The sequence below is a fragment of the Zonotrichia leucophrys genome, chromosome 3 (genome assembly GCF_028769735.1).
Source record: "Zonotrichia leucophrys gambelii isolate GWCS_2022_RI chromosome 3, RI_Zleu_2.0, whole genome shotgun sequence".
Classification (NCBI taxonomy): domain Eukaryota; kingdom Metazoa; phylum Chordata; class Aves; order Passeriformes; family Passerellidae; genus Zonotrichia; species Zonotrichia leucophrys.
The window spans coordinates 33,378,779-33,395,071 of NC_088172.1; the positions used below are offsets into that span (position 1 = coordinate 33,378,779).

Genomic DNA, 16,293 nt, shown 5'->3' on the forward strand with positions numbered 1-16,293 from the left:
AGATTGTGTGTGTGTATACAACAACACACACACACACACACACACATATTGTGTGTGTGTATATACATATATATATAGCTATAAACCCAGGAAATACAGAATGAAGAAATTAGTATATTTTTCTTCAGTTGCTGAAAGAAAAAGTACCAATAGCCCTTGATAGATTATCTCGACCTGTGCAAGCAGCTGTGGGATCAGTACTTTTCCCAAGTTGTAAATATTTCTTTTCAGTTGTGGTTCTCATTTCATCAGTGTTTCATCTTACTCCATCAGTATCTTCTAGAGCAGCTATTGTCATAGAATCATTAAGGCTGGACCTCCAAGACCATCAAGTCCAACCTTTGACCAAACACCACCATGCCACCTAAATCCTAGCACTAAGTGCCACAACCAGTTGTTTCTTAGTCACCACCAGGGATGGTGACTCCACCACTTCCCTCTGCAGCCCATTCCAATGCTTAACCACATGTTCAAAAAGGTGAAAAAATTATTCATGATAACCACTGTTGACTTTCTTTGATGCAGCTGTGGCCATTTCCTCTCATCCTCAACACTCTTTATTATCTTTCACAGTGGTGGCTAGATTGAGTTCTAGCTGAGCTTTCACCTTCCTGATTTTCTCTCTACATGACCCAATAACATTCTTGTATTCTTCCTGAGTTGCCTGTCCCTTCTTCCAAAGGTCATAAACTCTCTCTTTTTTTTTTTTTTTTTTTTTTTTTTTTTTTTTTTTACCTGAGTTTCAGCAAAACCTCCCTATTCAGTCAGGCTGGTTTCTTTCCCACTGACTCATCTTTTGGCACATAGGGACAGCTTGCTCCTGAGCCTTTGAGATTTCCTTCTACCTGAATCCCATTGTTTTTAAGGAGTTCAGTATGACACTAGCAGCTTCCTCTTGAACATATAATATTCAGTGCCTAATTGGAAACATGAGATACGAAATACATTTTAAGAAAGAATATCTATAAAACAAAAGCAAGCCTTTCAAAGTTTAATAGCTGCAGAGCCAGAATATGCTGAGCCCTTGCTTGGCAGGAGCAGGGAGGCTCAAGCTCAGCTGCAGGCTGTTTGCAGACCCAGACAGGGAGCACTAACTCAGCTCATGGTAAATTATTGGCTCTAAGATTCACTCTTAAACCCCCAACTTCAGATCTGCTATTGTATTATGACAGGGAAAGGCAGTTACTCTAAATACAAACAAGCTCAGTTTTAGTGATGATTCCTGTTGTGAACCCTAGGGCTATCCTGCATCCTCAGAAATGTCATTTCTACCCCACCACCATACGCCCAGTAGCCCAAGCTGTGTTTTTGTTTTGCTAGCTGCAGCTCACATTGGCATTTTTAAAATCCCAGCCAGAGCTCTGCTGCACAAGGAGCCCTGTTTTTATGCCAGAGGCACTGTTGCCTTGGGGGCAACCACACCCTGCTGGCCCCTGGGCACATCATGAAAGAAACTGGTGGGTCCAGGCCAACTCCTCTGGGATGGAGGCCCAAAGCTGCACTCTTTCAAGGCTCAGGTGTGAGAAGAGCCAGGATGCACTGGGGATGTAGAGCATTAGAGTCAAACCCATGGGGCACCTGTTCCCCAGGCAGATACCTCTCAATGAATCCTCTTTCCTTTGTCTGTTTTCACACAGGATATCTGGGCTATGTTGTCTGTCTGCCCCAATTTTTCTTCTGGGCTTGAGATGCATTTCTGAACTCCACTTTCCTGGCCTTTATTTCCTCTCTGTTTTCAGTCAGGCATCTCTACTTGTATGGCAAGCACAGGCATCAAGATCTGCCTGCAACTGCAGTTCAAATCTTGCATTTTGGAGGTGAGAGTATTCAACCTGAATTTGTGGGTTTCCATGTTCTTAAGTAGAGAAGGCCATCAAACCCACTTTTATGTCCTGAATGAATTCTCTAACCATTAGTACCTCTCATCCAACTTGATGTTTGTTGTTTGGTGTTTCTTTTTTAATTAAAAAAGAAACAATCTTGATCTCTGCACAAATTTATTAGTATTGGTGTCTACCTCCAAAGAAAGTTACGGGCGATGGTTTTGGCCACTCCACTCTCCGATTACAGGTTATTTTTAATCCCTTCTAGAGATTTGTAACTCTTTTCCAAGCGTGGGACAGGGAAACTAAGCCCATAACTGTGTTCCAAATAATACTCCTGGGACCTAAAATTAAATATTGCAAAATATTTGCCCACATGTTTTGCCTAGTTTTTACCACTGACATTGACCTTTACTTTAAATTAGTCCTCATAGTTACTCTTGAGACAAAAAAAAAAAAAAACATAAAGACATTAAGGAGACTGTTCATTCCCAGCTCGAATATCGTCTATTTGTGCTGTCTTAATGTTGAAGAAGTAATATGTACAGTGGGCTTTCTTTTCAGGCAGGAATGCGAAATACCAAACCCAAATGCGGACTGAGCCATGTTGCATTATTGCTCGGGACCAGTAGATGGCAACCACCCCTTGCAGTGTCAAAGGTAAGTGAGAATTGTTCAGGTAGGCGATGTATTAGGCGACAGCTTGAGCAGCAAAGCTCTGCTACTCCACACGAGGAGAAGGCAGAACTTGTGTTTTTTACTCCTTCTTATACCTCTCCCTTTGGGAAGGGAGCAGTGAGTTGTCCTTTTCCACACTCAGTTTTGACAAATTATAATTGTGACAATTCATTTGAGTAAACCATCTGACGCTGCTCCTTGCTGCTAATATCAGTCAAAAAAGAACAAGACAATGGGGAAAAAAAAGTCCAAAGCATTGGACTGCATTTATTAGACTACCTTAGCTTCCACAGGAATAGCCTCAAGTTCTTATCATTATTAATTAGATTCCTTATTACTTTAGGTGGAAGCAGTTAGAACTCAGTAACAATGTATCTGGGATTGGAAATAGACTTCCCTCTAGGAATTGACTGAGGCTATTGACATACCAGTTAATTAATTCTCATTATATGAGGGGCCTTACAGAATTTTTTTTACATGATCAAGTTGGAAGACATTCTAATTTTTTTTCCCTACAACATTAGACTAAAAGTTATTAATTTCCAGGAGCAAGAACAGTAAAGGTTTGGAAAAATCCCCTCCAAGAACCTTGCATTTACACTTCAGAACAGAAGTTCCTTCATTAAAACAGAAGAAGAGTTAGAGAAATACAAGGATAACTTTACTTGAAGGACACTTAACTAGCGGTAGTCATATGAAATTTTCCTTTAGCGTTGTTTTAACCATATTTTGTGCCTTTGTTTTCAATAAGGAGTGGTATACATAATACATGTGTTGATGCACACAGGAGTGTCAGTAGTGCAGGAAAAAACCCTAGACCTTTGAACCCCCAGAGGATTCCTGCATTGCCTTACAGTGTCATTTGCAATTTAAAGAAGAATACACTACAAATAGCTAAACCAGACAAGAAGAGCACCGTCACTTAGCAAAAACAAACCAAAATACACTGCATTACTGGGATGCCTCCCTCCAAGTTCTCAACCACTTTGCAAACCATTAACTTGAAATGTGTTAATTTGCACCCTTGCAGTACAAGGTGTATGTTTTTCTCAGAACTCACACCTTTGCTGGGAAAGCTTAAAAAACCTACTTGACAGATAAAGTATAAGCTTTCACTTTTGTTGCAGCTACCCCTTGATCAGCTGTGAATTTCTATAAGGGACTTTGAAATTAGGAGAAAACCAGCTGGTATCCATTTCCTAGTGAATACTAGAGAGGTGATGTAGGAATAGCTCCTGAAATCCTTTACGAAACCCAGCAAACTTTTTTCATTGTTTCCTTAATCTAATAATCACACTTGTACTCTAAATCCCTATACTTTTTAATGAGATTTAAGAGCTTTTTTTCTTCTTTAGAGAACTTAAAGTCATTGAACCTGATTGTAAAATTTGAGCACCTTTATTTGCCTTAGCATGAAAAACTGTATGAGTTGTATCTGTTGCTTTTGTTGTGGACCCATGAGTTTTGTTAAGGGTCCAGGAGTTACCCTGGACTCTTTTTGCAGAGAATTGCAAAGCTAGTTAGAAATTTATTTTTTTTTTTGCAAAAAGGCAAAGAAAGAGAAGTCTAAATGATTTAGAAGAAATTTTTAGAGAAACAATATAAATACCGCTCTGTTTATAGTCATGCTTTTTTTAGCTCAAATATTTGAGAACAGATAGTTTTAAAGATTCAAGATCTGTGGTTGCTGTGAAGGGCAGAGAAAGGTGTCACTGCTGGTACTTGTGGCAACAGAAGTTTGCAAGAGACCTCCAAGGACAGTAACTGTCCAGTAAAGTTTAGTTCATGTTCAAGGAATCCATGTGGAAGTTCCCTTCCACTCTACTTCGTACACATCTCAGATCACAAAATACACCCTCATGCACTGTAATAGTCATATTTATGGCAGAACCTGCCTCACGGTCTGGAATTTTATGTGTTAGGTATCTAAGTAAGGATCAGAGGTATCTTCAAAAACTTGTACCATGTTTCTGTCACATGTGCATTGAAATGTGTGTACAATGAGCTGTGACAAAGTGCTCTGAAGATTGTGGTCTGGTAGGAGTGTGCACACCTTATGTACAATGGTAAAAAGACCCTGGAAAATGTAATTGTAGCCTCTTCACTTTTCTCCACCTCCACTTCCTAAAGTTGGAAACAGCTCGTATTGCCCCCTACTGCAGTGCAGAAGAAGTGTCTCTGGACTGTTTTTAGCAAAACCTTTCTGTTTCTTTGATCTTTGAAATGTTCCTTGTTGAGCAAAGCCTTAGCATGATGGCCAGCAGACTTGTTTGATCATGAAGAATGAAGAATGTGAAGAATGAAAATACGATTGAGCACTGAGGCAAGTGCTTGTACATTGACTTTTCAGCAAAGAATAAAGTACAGATTTGCATGGGGACTTTGCTTACCTGATCCTTATTTCACATGCTGTTTGAGGCATGATTTGAAGGAGAGATAACCAGGATCACAGTCCAGTAATGTGCTGAGTGATTTTGAGGTCGTGCTGGATACTATCCATTACTATTGCTTGCAATGAGATTCAGGGATAATCGAACTTGGTATAATAAATTACCAAGATAAGATAGGTAATGAAAGAATGTGAAGTGCAGAAGATAGGTTTGTGCTTCTCAACAGTGTTCAGTGTGACTTCTGTAATTATTAACTAAACCTTAAAGCCTGAGGTAGTCCTTATTCAAATGCCTTAATCCTTTTTCAGATTCTCTCCTTACAACATCTCCTGTCTCCTAACATTTCCACAATGAGAGAAAGGAAGGCAACAGATCCACTCCATTCATCCACAGATCTGACTGAAGGGAAGGAGAAGTTAAGACTGAAACAAGAGGTCGGCCTGATTAGCGGCGTGTCATTAATTGCAGGTACCATGATAGGCTCAGGGATCTTTATGTCCCCTGAGTGGGTACTGCACCACATGGGGAACCCTGCCAGCAGCCTGCTGATCTGGGCAGCATGCGGTCTCCTGGCCATGTTTGGAGCCTTGTCGTACGCTGAGCTTGGAACAATAATTAAAGAGTCTGGAGGAGAATATATTTACATTTTGAGGATTTTTGGTTCCTTTCCTGCTTTCCTTTTCGCCTACACTTCTGTCATCCTGGTGAGACCAGCTGGTTTGGCAGCTGTCTGTCTGAGCTTTGCTGAGTACGCCATTGCGCCGTTCTACCCAGGGTGCTCATCTCCGCAGGCTGCCGTCAAATGTACAGCTGCTGCCTGCATCCTGATTTTAACTATCATCAACTGCCTCAACGTGAGGCTGGCAACATCTGTTATGAACGTTTTTACAGCTGCCAAACTCTTGGCTTTGTTGGTAATCGTGGTGGGTGGGTTGGTGCTGCTTGCCAAGGGACAAACTCAGAGTTTTCAGAATGGTTTTCAAGGCACCACTGCAGGTATTGGGGCAGTTGGAGTGGCGTTTTACCAGGGGCTCTGGTCCTATGATGGATGGAACAACCTAAATTATGTAACTGAGGAACTGAAGAAGCCTGAGGTGAGTGAATGAGTGAGCAAGCTGGGTTTTACTTACTTAATCCTGCTGTTAATATGTTTGATTCTATCTGTGATTGTGTTAAGAGTGGTAATCAAGGGATTTACAGTGAGGATGCCCCATCCCCAGAAGTGTTCAAAGCCAGCTTGTGTGGGGCTTTGAGCAACCTGGTGTAGTGGAAGGAACCCCTGTTCATTACATGGAGATTTAAACTAGATAATCTTTAAGGTCCCTTCCAATCCAAACGATCTTGTGGTCCTAAAAAAGTCCTAAAATAACCCATTGACTGGAAAGAAATTATTAGGCAGCACTTGGATGCTTTGGAGATGAAGTTTTTTATTAGTGTTTAGAGGATCTCACTGTAGACACCTAGATTTATTCAGAAGAGCACTCACTGCTATAATCTATAAAGGATTCTTAACAACATGTATTTTCTTAAAGACTTGATCCATAATCTATGCTTTAGAAAACTACTTTATCTCTCTCTGTTCCATCGAGGGGCAACTTCAGAGCAAGCCAAACCTCACTGGAAAGGGAATCTAACTCTGTGAACAATCCCCATCTTTAAACATCTATATTTTAGCATTGTGCAGTCCATGCTATAGGCACTGAAGTAGCTCATCTGCATCTCACATCACCTTCTCTGTGCCATATTACCCATTTTCACAGATCAAACACTGCAGCAGTGAACAACTCTTATTTTGCAAGAGTTGCGTGAGTGCCGAGTTTTAGAGTGTGCTTTGTACTAGTGCAGCCCACAAGATCCTACAGATGAAATGCAAATACACAGTTAAATATTAACCTATATGGCAGCAAAGATCCCAGGGCCACTCTCTCCCACAGGATTGTGAGCGCTGATATTCAGGCCCTTCCAGCGTGGAGACACCACCATTAGGAATTGCTGTATCTTGTCCTGTGTTGAGAATGGGGAATGCAAAAACTCATATTTCAGGTTCTTAGATGTCTACAGTTGCCATTTCCCAGTATTTTCAGTTGCATAAGACACCGTTGATTTTATTGAGTCTTAAAATGATCCTGTGGTGTTCCAAGACACAATCCTGCCACTAAGAAAAAATAAATATTTCCTTCCTAGTGCAAATCCCCTTTGAGATTTTGAGATCAAACCCCTGTTTTGATTTAAACCGTAGAGTAGTTAAATGTGATACAACATACAGTGGAACTTTGTCCAGGGCAGTGAGGTGTTTATGGGGAGATGCAGCACACCAGGAGACATAACATACTAATAACAAATAAATCAATATTAAAATAATCAAGAAATATGCAAAAGGCATCTTAGGCAGCTACAAATCCAAATCTTTTTAATAAGATTTGGTGGGTTCTTTTTGTTTGAATTTTTTTGTTTGGTTGGTTGTGGGTTTTTTCAGACTAACTTTGGAACTGTACAAGACTGCTGTGAAAGCTGCCATGTGAATCTGGATCTATGTCTTGTTCTGAGGAAAGGTTTAGGAAGTGGAGGAATTTCAATGAGAGATGTGGGTGGTGGCAAAACCAAATCAAACAAAAAAAGCACAGTGCTGCACCTAACACTGCTGTCATCCCTTTTCCAGGTGACCCTTCCCAGAGCTCTGATGATTGCCATTCCTTTGGTTACATGCCTGTATTTGCTGGTAAACGTGAGCTACCTGGCAGCCATGACTCCCACTGAGCTGCTGTCTTCAGGAGCTGTGGCCGTCACCTGGGGGTGAGCTCTGCGTGGGGCAGCATGGGCAACGCAGTTCTGAGAAACACTGGTTCTCTCCTGAGTTTCAGGAGATCTAAATGTTATTCCCAGAGGGAATGGCAGCACTGCATTGGTCAGGCCATGTTACAGAAAAGAAAAGGGTGACTAAGGTGCACAGAGGGCTGAAGCACATTGCTGTCTGAGAGAGCTGGGGCTGTTCAACCTGGAGAGAAAAAGCTCCAGGGAGACCTTACAGCATTTTCCAGTGCCTAAAGGGGTTACAAGAGAGCTGGAAAGGAAGTTTTTACCAGGGCATGTAAAAGTAGGACAAGCAGGAATGGCTTCAAATTGAAAAAGAGTAGGTTTAGATTAGACGTAAGGAAGGAATTATTTACTGTGAGGGTGGTGAGGCACTGGCACAGGTTGCCTAGAGAAGCTGTGGATGCTCCATCCCTGGAAACATTCAAGGTCAGGTTGGAGGGTCTTTGAGCAACCTGGTTTAGTGGAAGGTGTCCCTGCCCATGGCAGGGGCTTAGAAGAGAATGATCTTCAAGGTCCATTCCAAATTGTTCTATAATTCTAGGGCCAAAGCTGACCAGCTCCATCTGGCCATGGTCTCCAAGGTGCATCTAGGCTGCCAAGATGGCATATTCCTTACTCCCCATTCCCTTTGTTTACACTGGGAACCTGTAACTCCCCCAGCTCATGTTTTACCTCATGGAAAGTGTCCATAAGGGAGAGGTGAAGGTCACACCAGGATCATCTCCCCACAGGCACTGGGAATGCAGTGAGGGTACATATCCAGACTTGGAACTGAGAAATTTTGCACATTTTAGATATTTCCAGGGAAATTGAGAGGGCAAAGTGCTGTCCTGCTAATGCAGAGGCAGTGGGTTGGGAGTGAGACAGGAGTCAACCAGCTGAATCCTGTCTACTTGGCGCCTGGAATTTAGGGCAGACCAGAGTCTTTTGTCTCAGTTTCTCCTTCTGTAGCGAAATGGAAAATGGCACTGATCTCAACACCTTTGAGAGCTGTTATACACAGGTTAGGTAGCCTTTGGTAACTGCAACTTCAATTGGCTTGTGTTTTTCCAGAGCTGCACAGAAACAATTTCTACCTTTCCTCAACCTGAAGTATTTGGTGACATTAAACTGTTTCTGTACAAGACAAAGAACTTAGGAAGAGAAGGAAGGGACCATCATGAGAAGTCATCATCTCCATCAATGATCTTCCAGCATTAGTCTAAATATTTCCAAAGACACAGAATCCCTGATAGCACTAAATGAGTTGTCAGGCAGAAATGATGACAAGGTGTATCCGCAGATTGTGTGCTGCTCTTCCTAAAAAGCAGCAGCTTTGCTTCTGTGTGCATTTCACAAGATCTCCCATTTGAAGATCTGACTGAGCTCTTGCTGGATGTGTTCTCTAATAGCCTTTCACATCATTATGAGTGGGAGCTTTTAAAGATCTAGTTTTGTTTGAGCATGTCACAAAGCCTCACTAAGCTGCAGTGTCACGAACTTCCTCTGCACTTCCTTTCCCATCATTCCTAATTAACTAGTTATTTGTGAGCTTCCTCCTTTGTAAGGCATCTCCTTTTCCTGTCTGATTAACCTTTTCACCCAAGAGTGCAATTCAGGAAGAAATATTGAACTAGTGACAGGAAATCTGGGCACTCAAAGGCTGGGGAACAGGTAGGGAGCCAGTCTGAGGAGGAGGTGAAGTTTGTGCCTCACAAGCAAGACATGCAGCTATTCAGGCCATTAGGAAAGAATGGGAGGAGCATAAAGATGCCAGAGGAGGACTTGTCACATTTAAATGCATTTATTCCCTATGTAAGAGGAAAACTGCAAGAAGGAAACATTGTTCAGTGGTGAGAGGTGTGGCCACAAAAGGAGCTCAGGAAACTCTTCCCAGCGTTTCTTTGATCACAGCGATTTAACAGCAACCACAGGTTTCAGTTTGCTTGTAAATAAAGTGATCTAAAAAAAAATTGAGTTTTGGCTTTTTGCCAATTAGATAAACAGTGTTTGTGTATGTGATAATTACCCCAAACACCAGCATTTATTACTCAATTAATACTCTTAATGCTGCTTCATTCCAGAAGACAATCTTCACTTTTAGGTGAGAAAATTATCATTCCTTCCAAATATTTACCTTGAACTCTGTAACTCTGCTACTTCTTCTGTTAAGTACAAAGTGAAACAGTAATGTTTGAATATGTTATAGAACCAAACATCTGGAATTCAAACCAATTTTTTTGGCTTAAGTCAGATTCACAGAAGAGCAGTAATTGGTGCATGTGGGATTAACGGGTTAAAATCCTATGCATATTCAGGAAGAGGTTGTAATGCAGAATATTTCTTCCAATGTGATGGGAACAGTTTTTCTGTGATTTCCGAGCTAATATTATTGGTTGTGATAGCAGTATCTTCAGGTGTTTTGCCACAGCTTCAGTACACAAAAAAGGTGGTTTTGCCTGTTGTGACCTCTTTGTACACCATTGCAGTGCAGACAGAATATATTTATAGCAGGAAGAAAAGCTGTCAGACAAGACAAACTTCCAAGTCACTAAATATTATGGGAATTGCAAGAAGACTTTAAATCATTAGAAAGACTTCAGAAAAAGATACTGTACAATACAGAAATAATGGAGTGATATAACCTGTCTGGTTCTACAGTGAGTATTCAATACATTTATGAACTGCATCTTGTGCTGTGAACTCTTTCCCACCTCAGGGACAAAGTCCTGGGCAGCTGGGCATGGCTCATCTCCCTGTCGGTGGCCCTGTCTACGTTTGGTTCCTCGAATGGGACGTTCTTCAGCGGAGGCCGTGTGTGCTACATTGCTGCCAGGGAGGGCCACATGGTGAGCACAAAGAAAGGGCTCTGGCTTGCTTTGAGCCACTTCACCTTCCTGTGACACTAAAGCAGAGAGGAAAACACTGTGTATGTTCAACTGGAAGAGTGATAGCTCTTCAAGGGGTTTGTTCCTTGCTCATTAATCCCCATCTCTTTCAAATGTAAGGTGTATTGTCACTGTCATATTTTCTGAAAAATCCCTTTGCCCAGGATTCTTCTCCTCGGAAGCTGAGAAGCCTCAGAGAAAAATGAAAATAATAATTATCTGATTGCTTCTCCTGTGTTTTGCTGCTTTGGAATGTGGTCTGGAGATTGTTTATCCAACAATGTTTGATTGGTTTCATGTGAATTGTTTTTACTTAATGACCAATCACCATCTGGCTGTATTGGGACTCTGGAAGAGATCATGAGTTTTTCTACAGTATTTTGTTAAGCCTTCTGTAAGGATCCTTTCTCTATTCTTTAGTATAGATATAATATAATATAATATAATATAATATAATATAATATAATATAATATAATAGCCGCCTAAGAACAGAGAGTCAGATTCTCAATTGCTCCTTCGTCCTGGGGACCCCGAAAATACCACAGTGTATGTTGTCTCTGGGCTTTCTTTTTCAGTCAGGTGCTTTCACAAAGATAACATATTCACATCTAGTCTGAATTTTAAGAACAGCTTTGAAATGAACCACTCAAAACTGGCTGCATTGGAGCACCAGGCAGAGGCTGTGGGGTGAGCTAGTCAATATACCTGCCAGGAAAGGAGCACCTGGCCATGCTTGTGTGTTACAAGGCTCCTTTGCTTGCACTGGGAGGGTAGCCCAGCACCAGCCAACTGCCTTTGCAGCTGTTACACTGACTATACAGGTTGGTCTCAGGGGTGATCCAGCCTTCATATGGGTAGTCCAGATTAGATGCAGCATAGGATATCTCTGCTCTTCAAGCTTCATAGCAATTACAAGGTGATACCAAGCCTTACATCTCTCCTAGCTTGGGTTTATCATTGGTTTTGTTAGGTGGGCCAAATCTGGTAACCCAGTGGAGGTCAGGCTGCTGCAGTTCCCCCCTCCCTGGTCCAACCAATAAGTCCAGCATGTATTCCCAGCAGCCACACACACACAAACACAGGTATCAAATGTATTTATATACACTCATACATACATACATGTATATCTGTATATGCATTCAGAGCCAGCAGGGAACGTAGAGCTCCATATACAGACATAGCTGGGGCTCACACAAACACCAGCACTAACAACACCAAGGGCCTTTCATTCCCTCTCTGGCTGATCAGGGGTCTGTTAGTGAGAAATACATATAAAACATATGTACAGCTTGGGTCCCTCCAGCAGCTGGGCTCAGATACTCAGCCCCTGGATCCCAGTCTCCCCAGTTGCTGTCTAGGCTAACAAGTCCCCCAAGGTTGCTGCCACATCCCAGCTGCTGATACAGACCCCCCTCACCTCACAGGTACCCCTCCACACACACTTAACCACACTGCTCCACAAGGAGGAGAAAAAAGGCTGAGCTACATTTGTCCTCTGTTTTGAGCAGGCCTCTTGTGTTCCTTCTAAATCTCTTTGCTTTTTTTGGTCCTTCCCACCCACAGCATCTGGCATTTCTGTCCTCAAGTGTGAAGGCACTGAAATGAGTTGCACACAGAGGTTGTGGATGCCCAATCCCAGGAAGTTTGAGGCCAGGCTTGGTGGGGCTATGAGCAGCCTGATCTAGTGAAAGGTGTCCCTGCCTACAGCAGGATGTTGGAATTAAATGATCTTTAAGATCCCTTCCAGCCCAAATCATTCTATGAATCCGTGATTCCACACCAGCTCCAGCTCCGCTCCTGGTTCATAGCAGGGAATCTTTTATGCATATGATTGACCAGGTTGGTGGAAATGACTGGAATGGTGGTTGCTGGTTTTGGTGGTTCCTGATTTTGGTGGTTACTGGTTCCTCAACCTCTCTCTCTGAGGATAATGCCTGCTCTATCATGGCGAGCTCTGTGCTGAGAAGTGCACGGATGGTCTGAATCTGACCATACCAGACTATGAGCTGAATGCTTACGCCATTTCTCAAACACTCACCTCTAGCAAAGGTCCTTCATGATATTTTGGTTGGGAATTAAAAATAAAATTAAATAAAATTTTAAAAGCAGCCTTTCTCATTAAACTTTGCCAATGAAACAAACAATAAAGAGGCTACTAATCCTGAAACAAATCCTGGTGTAATTTGTGTTCACATAAATGTTTCAGGACTAGTCCTTGTCTCATTTTGCAGTCATCCCAAGAGAAGTCAAGCCCCAGAGAGACATGACAGAGGGCAGAAGAGTGGGCCCATGGCAAAAGGTCCTGATGGTGGTCAGGAAAGCTCTAATTTGACTCATTCTGTCACATCAGTAGTTTGAAAACCTCATTTCGCCTGCTCAAACTGATCATGTTTGATATGAAACCAGTGAGACACAATAAAAATACCCTTGAAGGAGTTTCCTGTATTTACACTCCTTGGAGTTGGTCTGGTTGTATATAGTGCTTATTTGCTGATTCTGAATGGCTCTGGCTGCAGGCAAAGCTCCCACCAGCAGCTGACGGGGATGAGTAAGGAGCTCTGAGTCCATGAAATGATGATGCTTTGCTCTGTTTTTCAGCCAGACATTCTGTCCATGGCTCATGTGCGACGCCTCACACCCTCCCCTGCTCTACTGTTCACATCTGCCATGTCTTTAGTAATGATAATATCAGGGAGCTTCACCAGCATTGTCAACTTCTTCAGGTATGTGTGTATAGGGTTTCTGTTTGTGCTCCTGTGCTCCTGGGTTTTACATTGTTTATAAGTATTTTCTTGCATTATCCCTTTGAGCCTGGGCTATTGCTTTCTAACCAATACTGGGGAGAGGAGGAGGGAAGAAGGAAAAGAAAGAGATTGGGAACCAGCACTTTGCAATGCATGAATGCTCCTGTCACTAGAGACTTAACTGAATGTGATTCATCCCCATTGAATCAGTAATGTTCAGATAATTCTAAAGTTCTCATTGTTTGTGCTAGAAAGAAAATTAATGGAGGAACTACTAAATTTATATCAATATTCACTTTTTTAATTGGAGATATGAACATCTGGGATCTGCAAGGCAGGATTGACATTCCTGGGTGATCTCACCCCAAGTTTAATGCTATCTAATTTTTTTTTCTTTTCTTCGAGTTTTATGGCATGGCTTTTCTATGGAATGACTATTTCTGGGCTCCTGTATTTAAAAATCAAGAAACCAGAACTGCCAAGATCTTACAAGGTAAAGTAATAACATAAAACCCTCAAATATTTTCCTATATCATTCAAATGACTATGAGAACATTTAGAGAAAAGAGCGAGCGCTGGTTGCTTACAGATTCAATGTGGTTGTCCTTCCTTTTTTAATTTCAAGTTTTGTGTCAGCTAAGTCAACAAGGGGTGAGACAGTGTGAACATACAGGCCGAAGTCAAGGTTGAATTCTCTGCCTTGATAAGCTAATAATGGTCTGCCTCCTCACTATGAAAATATATCTACCATATCCTCTTTCTTTCTAAAATATTTAAATGGTAAATGAAGGATGATTCTGATCAACATTGTAATTACCTGTTTATGCTCACAGACTCTGGGCAAACTCCTTGGAGGGTAGCCCAGGTTAAAGAATCTTGCAGAGGGAAAATAACTTAGGTGGAGTCATGTGTTCCCCTGATATCTTGAGTGAGCTGATCTTCAGTGCTTCCTCAGTGACTGAGGATTATTAATGAATGCACAAGCCACCGTCCTTTGAGGAAGGGTGGCTTCAAATTGAAGTTTAAATGCTTTCTGACCAGGCTTACAGAAACTGCCTCTGAGATTGCCTGTCCACCTGCCTTCAATACACAGATAAAACTTTTTGTGCAAGGGTGCTAAGGTACAGTTGATTTGAATGCTCTGTGTTTTGTCTACATCTTGGCTTTGAGATGCAAGGTAGTAGGGAGACCAAGAACAGGCCTGGCACAAACCCAGTAGTTTGCATCTTCAGGTCTAGGAGGGCAGGAAAGAGGGGTTAATGTGTGATACGGTGGTGTGTAGCTCCTGCAGGGATGTTCAGCCTTGGGATGGGGGTAGGCTGGGAACAGGATGTCTGGATTACTTGGTATTTCTAGGTAATTTCTATACCTTAAGTTGCAAAAAGGTTTCATCTACAAAGCCTTCTGCAGAAGTTCCAGGGTTATCCAGACACACAGAAGCCCAGAATTACATGAGTCTTTATGCTGCTGTTTTGCTTTCACAGGTCCCAATTGTCATCCCCATAATTGTGCTGATGGCAGCTGTGTACCTGGTGTTAGCTCCCATCATTGATCAACCCCAAATAGAGATCCTCTACATCGTCCTGTTCATTTTCAGTGGCATCATTTTTTATTTCCCACTGGTTCACTTCAAGTACCACCCTCGCTTCCTACAGAGAGTCACTCTGCACCTCCAGTTGTTGCTGGAAGTTGCTCCAACTACCAGGGATGCAAACTGAGATAACATCCTTCCTTCACGTGGCTGCCTGCACCTCATGGTTTACCCCTTGGTTTTCAAGGCTCAGAAAATATTCTTCTGTAAAGAGCAATGAGTGGAATGCGAGTGACACTAAATGTCCAGGTGAGATGGACTGCAGCTGTGACTCCTTATGTTTCCCTAAAATTCTGGGGACATGTTTTTCTCCTTTTCAGCATTGCCTTGGCATTACATTTGTATTTTTCATCCCAAAAAGGGCTGTTTCTCAGGATCTTGTCTCTTATTTCAAGATAAAATGCAGCAGAAGAGAGACAATGAAATAATATTCCTATAGCAGGCTGAGTCCCATAGCCATTTCTGGCAATGCCTTTAATTATTTACACCTAGTTCTGCCCACTGTGACTGCAGAGCTTCTCAAATCAATAAAGCAAGGGCTCACCATGGCCACAAGAAATAAACCCTTTTCCACTCAGGTATTCACTCTGGGAAGATTATGCTTCTTCCAGTTCCAGGCGCACAGTGACAACAGTTCTTTCTCTGTCTCAGAAACCATCCCACATCTCCCACAGAAAACCCTCTGACGTGAGACAAGAAGTGCTTTAAAGCTCTGTCAGTTTACTCATTGAGAATGCACTTGTCATCTGGGATCCATCCATTCGTTATGAGGATGCAGGCAACATCACTCAAGTGCCAACATTCACCTATGTCCTTCCTGTGATCCCCCTGAAGGAAAAACCTTATTTTGTGACAAAGTGAGGGGGAAAAAAAACCCACCAAAAAACCCTAGAGCATATGTACCAGCAAAATACTCTGACTAGGAATTAAAGAAACCACATACTGAGCTATGTAGGAGAAGTGTGGCCAGCAGAGCAAGGAAACACTCTGTCTCTTTGGACTCAACCCCTGAAATCATGCATCTAGTGTTGGGCCCTGTTGCTCAAGGTGGAGTTGTGAAGACCACCTGGGCCCTTCTTTATAATGGCAGCTCAGAGCAGGGGTCACAAGCTGTGGCTTGAGATGTTCAGGCTGGACTTAGGGAAATGTGCCCCATGAGGGCAGTGCAGTGTTGGAGCAGTGTGCAGAGAGGTGGGGAGATCTCAGTTCCCTTGAATTTTCTACCACAGCCATTTCCACCAATTTCTGTGATTCTGAAGGCACAGCACAAAAGTCACAGGCTGTGCTCTCACCCACACTTAACACACTGAAGTCACTCTTGTTTCCCATTATCCTGAAGCACAGCTGGTTTTTTTCCTGCTCTCAGGGAGGGAGAGGTATTATAA

General features: G+C 42.3%; 1 protein-coding gene across 1 annotated transcript; it reads left to right on the top strand.

Moving 5' to 3' along the window:
• The first annotated feature begins 1,744 nt into the window (after window positions 1-1,744).
• Window positions 1,745-15,035, top strand: LOC135444804 (b(0,+)-type amino acid transporter 1-like). Its single transcript, XM_064706869.1, has 8 exons — window positions 1,745-1,817; window positions 2,388-2,483; window positions 5,200-5,985; window positions 7,551-7,684; window positions 10,404-10,533; window positions 13,172-13,296; window positions 13,723-13,810; window positions 14,802-15,035. Exons 1-8 carry the CDS (start codon window positions 1,758-1,760, stop codon window positions 15,033-15,035), a joined length of 1,653 nt encoding a protein of 550 aa, XP_064562939.1. The 5' UTR covers window positions 1,745-1,757.
• The last annotated feature ends 1,258 nt before the right edge of the window (window positions 15,036-16,293 follow it).